Genomic DNA, 7,936 nt, shown 5'->3' with positions numbered 1-7,936 from the left:
AGTGTCAAACATAATACTTCTTTATGGACTTGGTTGGTTTCTGGACGCCTCTGTACAGTTCAGCTCACTTCCTGATCCAGAGCTTTTCAAAGTCAACACAGTTTCACACCAGAGATCTTTCTGATCGCTTCTTCAGCTGTGTCATAGAGTCAGGACTAAACACTGAGTTGATGAGATCAGAGGAAGTTACCAACCAGAGGAGGAGCTGATGATGTGTAAAGGAAGAGCTGTAACTATATATAATGAAGAGAAAGACTGACAGAAACACAAAATGGCTGATAAGTGTGATCTGTGTCTGCTGGGACTGATCATTCTCTCTTCACTTCTCACAGGTAAAGAAATCTGTATTTTCTCTAAAGACATTTAGTGGAATTAGTCTGGAAAGAGTTCATTTGAACATGCTCAGTTTATTCTTGCACACATTCACGTTGTGATCTCAGAGTTGTGTATTGATACATACAGATCATTGGTCACTGTATTATCTGATACTGGACATAGTGTCACTCAAACATCTGATGATGAAGAATGATCTTCATATTAAGAGTGTAAGGGTGGATTTCCTGCAGAGGTTCAAGCTGCAAGACTGCCGAATGACTAAAGAAAAGTTGTCAGCAAGATGGTAGAAAACTGTACATTTCTTGTCTATTCCACCCACTGCCACTTATACCAATGACGGAAATAAGCGCAGTTACAATAGATTAATATGTGGGAGAGCGTTGCTATAGAGAGTGACGATATTGTATTGCAATATGTAGCACTTCAAAGTCAATACCAAATCAAAACTATTTAGCACATTATTTGTAATTGAAAAGGTTTAATGACAAAATATGGTTATAGTTATACTTAAAATAGTTACAAAATATATGTTTGAGATGATGATAACTTATACCATTAATCTTACCCAGCATGTAAATGTTTCCTGAGAGAGAGAGAGAGAGAGAGAGAGAGAAAAGAGGAAGTAAAGAGAGAGAGCCCCAAGAAAGAGAGCCAGAGCAACAGTTTCAATCTTTTTTTATCCCTTCCTGACCATGTGACTTTAACCCAACTGTGAGACGTTTAAACTGACCATACTAAAGGTGTGACAATTCATCGACCCCCAAAATACACACATTCTGGCCTACAGGCCTTGATCACTATCTGTGTCTTTGGGAACTCCAAATGGTCCTTGTGGTGGAAAGAGGGGGTAGAAAAACAGTCAAGATTATTTCAGTTCTACAAGAGTGTGTCAGTGATTTGAACAGCTCTCTGATAAAGACTAATAGTTTATTCTGGAGAGTGTGTTGTTTGCATTAAGTGATAAAAAAAGGGTAACACTTTACAAATATAGCTGCAAACAGCAATTATCGAGGCCAAGCGCAAGAAGACAACAAGACATGCCAACATGTCTGAAAGTGTCAGACCAACTGCAACAATGAGCAATTGAAGACATTTATAGAGGATTTTGGGCAAATGGCTGAAAAATCATATATACAGTAACTTATAAGATGATTTAATGGATTATCACTTTCGACCAATAGATGGCGCAGTTACTAAATCGATGTGATGTGGCCAGAGTGAAGTGACAATGACACATACAATGTTTGGTGTCAATATGTCAAGGCATTGCAGAAATAAAGCCTGAAAGGCATTTTGGCATTATGCCTCAACTTTGCTGCTATGCTATACGAAAACAGTTTTGTCTATCGACACAAAATCCATAACTTTTAGTCGGCACAGTCTGGAGATGATACGATTAAATTTTGGTGAAAATTGGACAAATGGTCTAGGAGGAGTTTGAAAAAGTAGGTATTGAATGAAAATCAAGATGGCGGACAGGAAGTTCGGCCAAATAAAGTAAACTTGTCTATGTTCCCGACGTGACCCAATTAATCGTTTAAGAGCAGTGCCATGATAGGCAGATTTATTCAAAAGTTATTAGCATTTTTGTAAATTTTGTTATAACTTTTTTACCATAAGGTGGCGCTGCCCTGAAACTTTTTGAGTACCTTCAAGTCATGGTGCCAATGACTCATACCGAGTTTCTTAACGATACGCTAATGCGTTCATAAAGCATAGCATTTTATGTCACAGTACTGTATTGATGTCAATGGGAATTTCATGTTTTGATCTATTATAGCGCCACCAAGAGGCTCAGTCCCACCATTTTTTAATGTGTCCTCAGAGTGAGCCCATACATTTGTGTATCAATTTTGGTGAAAATATCTCAATTCGCTTCGGAGTTATAGACATTTATATGAAAAAACACGTAAAAAATTACTGACACCTGACTTTGATTGGATTTTACTACCAATCCCAATAACGGTGACGTGCTTCATAAAGAAAACCAGGGATGGGTAAACTCTGTCCTTGATTAGCTGTGTTTGATGAGGGTCCCAGATAGCAAGCAACCATCCAAACAATGTTAAATCAGTGTTAATGTGTCAATGTTAACTGCATTGAATCAACATCACTTTTACACCCATCATTTTTTTTTTAGATTTCATCCAAAAATCAATGATAATGGCATTGAATTTATGTTACAATGTGATGATGATGATGATGATGATGATTCAACATCATGCTTGCACTCTCAGAAAATGAAACACAACAACTATAACAGTATAACAGTGGCCCTCCAGGACCGAGGCCTAATTTGTCCTTTGGGGTCAATATGACCCAGTCGACTTTTCTTGAGTTAAAAAAAAATGGTTTCCTTCATCTCAGTGCAATAAGATTTTGTGACTTTTTCTAAATTATCTATCTATACACACACAAAAAACTGGGCTTGATTCGGTTGTTCTGAAGGTATTTAAAAAAAAAAAAAAAGTCACACTCAAGATCTTTGAAATTAATGTCTTTGAAATGAAAATTGATTTTTATTTTTCATTTGTCAAAAATCAATAAATCCAGAATAAATCTGAAAATGTCCATACCTCAATGTACTAGACCACAAATGCAATGTGGAACGAACGTGATCACTTACACACACACACACACACACACACACACGTAACTGCATTCAAGTCTTTTCTTTTGGTGTCATTACTGCAAATTTATGTGGCATTATTGCAAAAACAAGATACTTCAAAAGACCTCAAATAACAACAAAAAATTACTCATTTAATATATTTCAAAATGTAAATATATATATATATATATATATATATATATATATAGATATAGATATAGATATACATAATCATATCTACATGAAATGAAACAAATAAATAAATAAATACTATCACTCTATACATTTTTGGGTTCATATTGACCTCAAATACACTGAGTGTAAACAGGAAACTAGAGACATATGAGGAAAAGATGGTTCAGTCCTGTGTCTGCTGAAACTTCCCGCTAAAACTGTATAAGAATGTTTAGAGAGTGTTATCCTTCCTTTTAGGAGAACATTCTGGTAACAAAAATACAATTATCTACAGAAAACATTACAAGAACAACATAATGCTCTCAAAACATTCATAGAACAACAACATTTCTATCTGGGATGAGCTCATATTGTCAAGTCAAGTCACCTTCATTTCTATAGCGCTTTTAACAATATTGATATCGAGATCATAGTATGAGCACACAGTGAATGCGCTGTGAGTAAAAGAACTACAAATAACCTTTATCTTTTGTTTTGTTTGTTTGTTTTGTTGTACTGGTGGCATAAATGAATACAAATATTCTCCTAGTGCATGTTTAATCATATTGTATTAAATTATTTGTTAATGCATTATTTTGTCATGACTTTACTTGAGAGGGCCCTAATCATGATCAAATTGACAGTTAACTACTTCCCAAACTCAGCTCATGATTGATCATAAACTTACTATCAAACACACAACGAGTGTTCAGCTCAGTGAAGTGATGTTGTGTGGTCAGAGAACAGAAGTACAGTATCATCACGACTGTGTCTGGATGGAGAGTGAACTACTGATCCCAGCAAACCTTCCCTGAGTTTTGCTCCTTCCTTTGGGAACTGTTCCACAAATATTCTTTGTGGGTTTTGAATTGTTATTTTGTATTTAGCTGTGCATAAGTCACAGTAGGGTGAGTTTGAAGGAAAGAGAGAAACACAGAACAGATAAAGAGCTTTTAAGGTCAGTTATTAGTGTATTTTCTACGGTTGAAGAGGAGGATCAACTAATCCTGTGCCGTCCAGTAATGTTTATGACAAAGCTGAAATCAAGAGTTCAAGATATCATGATATTACATTATTTACATTTGTTTCAGAGTCAGGGTATTTCTTATTCCTTCTTAAAGAGGCGATTGATTTGGTTTATCCATAAATGTTAATTAATGCATTAACTATCAAACACCGGAAAAAGACTGTATGATTTGATTCTTCTGCTTGTTATGCTGATATGGTTTATGTTTTTCATTTATTAATATCATAATGATCACTGAGATATACTGTGTTTCAGGTATCAGTGGAGTGGATGATGATCATGTGTTCATCAGTTCTGGTGAAAATGCTCGTCTGTCCTGTATTAATGCTCTTTCTGACTGCAAATCTACTACATGGACCTACTATAACAGATTCAGACATTCAGCAGCAGTTGAACTGATTACTGGAGGGATAAAGAATAAAGACACAGAGAGACATGAGAGACTGAGTCTGGAGTCTGACTGCTCTCTGAACATCAAGAACGTCACAGAAGAAGATTATGGATTTTACAGCTGCCAACAATGGACAGAACACCAACAACAAGGATCTGATGCTGATGTTTATCTGCATGTTCTTCATGGTAAGTTTATGATTATGTGGTCAATTTAAAAAGAGCAGATTCTCCCTTTAAACTCAGATGATGACTGAAGAGTCTGTGATTTGTGTCTTGTGTTCAGTTTCAGTGTCTCCATCATCATCATCTTCATCATCATCATCATCTTCATCTTCATCCTCACAGACTGAGATCAGTCCAGGCCGCTCTGTGACTCTCTCCTGTCAGTTGTATTCATATACTAGATACTCCTGTGATGATTTGGTTCGTTCTTGGGGATTTGAGCTGTTGTGGGTGAATCAGACTGGTGTTGATCTGAAGACAGACTCCAGATATCAGATATTATCATCATCAGATCAATATCCCTGTATCATCACTCTGACTACAACACTCCTGAATGAAGATAACAACAGAGAGTGGAGATGTCAGCTTACTCACAGAAATCAAGTCAAGACTTCAGTCAGATACACTGTCAAGTATTCAGGTGAGAAAACACTCTTTTCAGACAGATTTGTGAAAACTTTCATACACTGACTCTACTCTTCCTGATGGCTTCATACGTTTGGCAATTGTAAAATATTATTAAGTCATAAACTGCATAAAAATCCTTATCATTCCCAATATTGACCTCCTATGGGTCATACTAGGCTAAAATAGACTCTTCTGATTTATGCAATATTTCATGTATGACCCATGAGGGAGGTCAATATTGGGAATTATAAGGATTTTTATGCAGTTTTAGGAATTCTAAGGCTTAATAATGTCATTGATTCAGGAAAGCTGAAGGTTTATGGGAAGCAGCTCACTGTGTTTCACTCTCATATAAACCAGGAATAAATGATACAGTAACATCTCTCTTCTCAACTACTGCCACTGTAAGCTGTGATGATTGAACACAAACTGCATGTCATGATCAATATGAAAATATGATGTTAATGTCCTGATGCGTCTGAACATTCATCTTCTGCAGCTCCAGTCGCTTCAACAACACTGACTCCAGTCAGAAGCTCAAACTCTGAGAAGACATCAAGCCGAACTACAGCATCAGCTTCTACACAAGGTTCATGATCACATGATCACTGTCACACATCATCAGTCTCTCGCTTCAGTGGTTTGCACTGGCTCTCACAGACTGCTTTATCATCACACATATTATCATCAAAAAAAGCTCTTTAGTCAGATTTGTCAGTGAGTTTTGAGACATATGACCGGTCTTGTACAGTCGGTTGTCTGATGCAAAATAATCATAATATACAGCTAGTATAACTCACACCACTCACATGATAAATTAATAAAATCATAGTGAGGATTTATTAAACACAACTCATCCCATGTTAGTATGTCATCCCAGCACCAGAACTGAGCGTCACACTGATACAGAGCTGCTCTAGACTACAGCAGTTTGTAAAATAAATGCCTTGACATTATGTAATCATATTTCTGTTTCCATCTCGTTTTTAATAGTTGCAACATCAACTAGAGCAACAACACTGACTCCAGATACCACACCAATCTCTCTGAATCAAGGTGTGTGTGAACGAACTACAGCAGCAGCTTCTACACAAGGTTCATGATCACATGATCACTGTCACATATATCAACCTCGAAGGATTTCTCAATATTTGTGAATTTTAATGTTTTCATACAGGAAACATATGTTTTGATGCCGTCAATAAATAGATATTCCAAATTTCAATGTTTCTGCAAACTTAGAAATGCAAGTGTGCTAGAAACTCACTTATAAGTTATAACATGAATATCTATGAATGAATAAAGCATCAAATAGATTTATTTTTGGTATATTAGATTTATATTATTCATAATGATGACAGACATATCCATAATTTCTGTGATGAGCAGCTCAAGTATTATGTGATGATGATGTTGTGTATATGTGGCATTATGTGTTGAACTAAACTAACAGACGTGATCCACAGATCCAGGAGAAACTGAAGTCAGTGTGACTGCTGGATCATTATACAGAGGTACGACACGTTCATTTATACTGACAGCTTTATAACATTAAACTATCAGTCAGTCTGCAAAAGCTTCATCAATAACTGTTGATAGTTGAATACCCTTGACTTCAGTCATGTACAGTTTCTCTTCTTCCTCTCATGTTTCCTGCAGTGATTGTGATTATTGTTGAGATCGCAGTGTTTGCTGCTCCTACTGTGATTCTTCTTCAGATCATCTGTGCAAGAAGAGCTGGTGAGTTTTGAGCCGCACACAATCTGATGATTCACACTCATCTGATCTGGAACAATCTGCAATCATGATAAAAACACATACGAGAGGTCAGTCAATGCTTTTATTTTGCAGGGAGGAAGGACTCGAAGCACCCAGAGGAAATAGAGATGCCGACAATGTTAGAATAAAATACTGGTGAGTTTAGAGCAAATCTGCAGCAATATTTATAATAGCAAAAACTTACAGAGGATTGTTCATTGTTTTATTTTCTTCTAGAAAACAAAGAAAAAACTCTGATCACCCTGAAGAAATAGTGACACCAAGTTTAGATTAAAAAGTTTTTTTTGTTTTTTTTTACAAATAAAACGCCAGATTTGTTTTCATTAACATCCCAGTCAACACGTTGATCTCACAGTGATCTCTCCATATGATCACAATGTGAGACACAAGTGTAACCTCACAGCGCACTCACTGTGTGCTCATATTATGGCCACAATGTGAGGTCACCCCAGCTAGAAATGTTATTGGACATGAACTTCATCATTTAGACGTCAAATTTTGGTTGAAAATGAAAATTGGGTTGATGTGTTAGGCCGGCTACACACTGGCTTCGTGGCGTGTCCGTTTTTATTTCGGCTCCCATGTTAACAGGTTAGATCTTGCACACTCCCTGCGTGACACACACGTCTCAGGTGCGGAAGAAAACGTGTGCATGCTAGAAATAGAACCAACGCCTATTTTTCACACGACACGCAAGCGTGTTGGAAGCGTTTCCAGGCAAAATAGAATAGGAAAAGATGTTTGTATGTCAAAAGTTAAACAACATCATCTACTTGATAACGATAACGATATAATCATCATTTAGTGCTCTGATCAGCTGATCTCTTCTAAACTGTCATGTGTGTTATTAATTTAATATAATTGATTATAGTAATGTTTCTACAGTATGACATCCAAAAGTTTTTTGTAATAAAATAAACTGTATAATTACCAGTTGCAATTATAACTGTAAAAGTTCCAGCATAGGTGCCTTCTGCTCTGGCATC

At 36.4% G+C, this 7,936-nt stretch overlaps 1 protein-coding gene across 1 annotated transcript; it reads left to right on the top strand.

Moving 5' to 3' along the window:
• Positions 1-209: 209 nt before the first annotated feature.
• On the top strand, positions 210-5,768 carry LOC311082019 (uncharacterized protein; the record flags this gene model as incomplete). The annotated part of the gene is made up of 4 exons (XM_084112761.1): positions 210-332; positions 4,404-4,727; positions 4,825-5,184; positions 5,671-5,768. The coding sequence occupies exons 1-4, from the start codon at positions 272-274 to the stop codon at positions 5,766-5,768; spliced, it is 843 nt and encodes a 280-aa protein (XP_083968887.1). The 5' UTR covers positions 210-271.
• Between the last annotated feature and the right edge of the window lie 2,168 nt (positions 5,769-7,936).

This window comes from Abramis brama (genome assembly GCF_963993115.1).
Source record: "Abramis brama genome assembly, chromosome: 1".
NCBI classification, from domain to species: domain Eukaryota; kingdom Metazoa; phylum Chordata; class Actinopteri; order Cypriniformes; family Leuciscidae; genus Abramis; species Abramis brama.
Note: the sequence above shows the minus strand (reverse complement) of the source record. Positions and strands in the feature narration are given on the sequence as shown.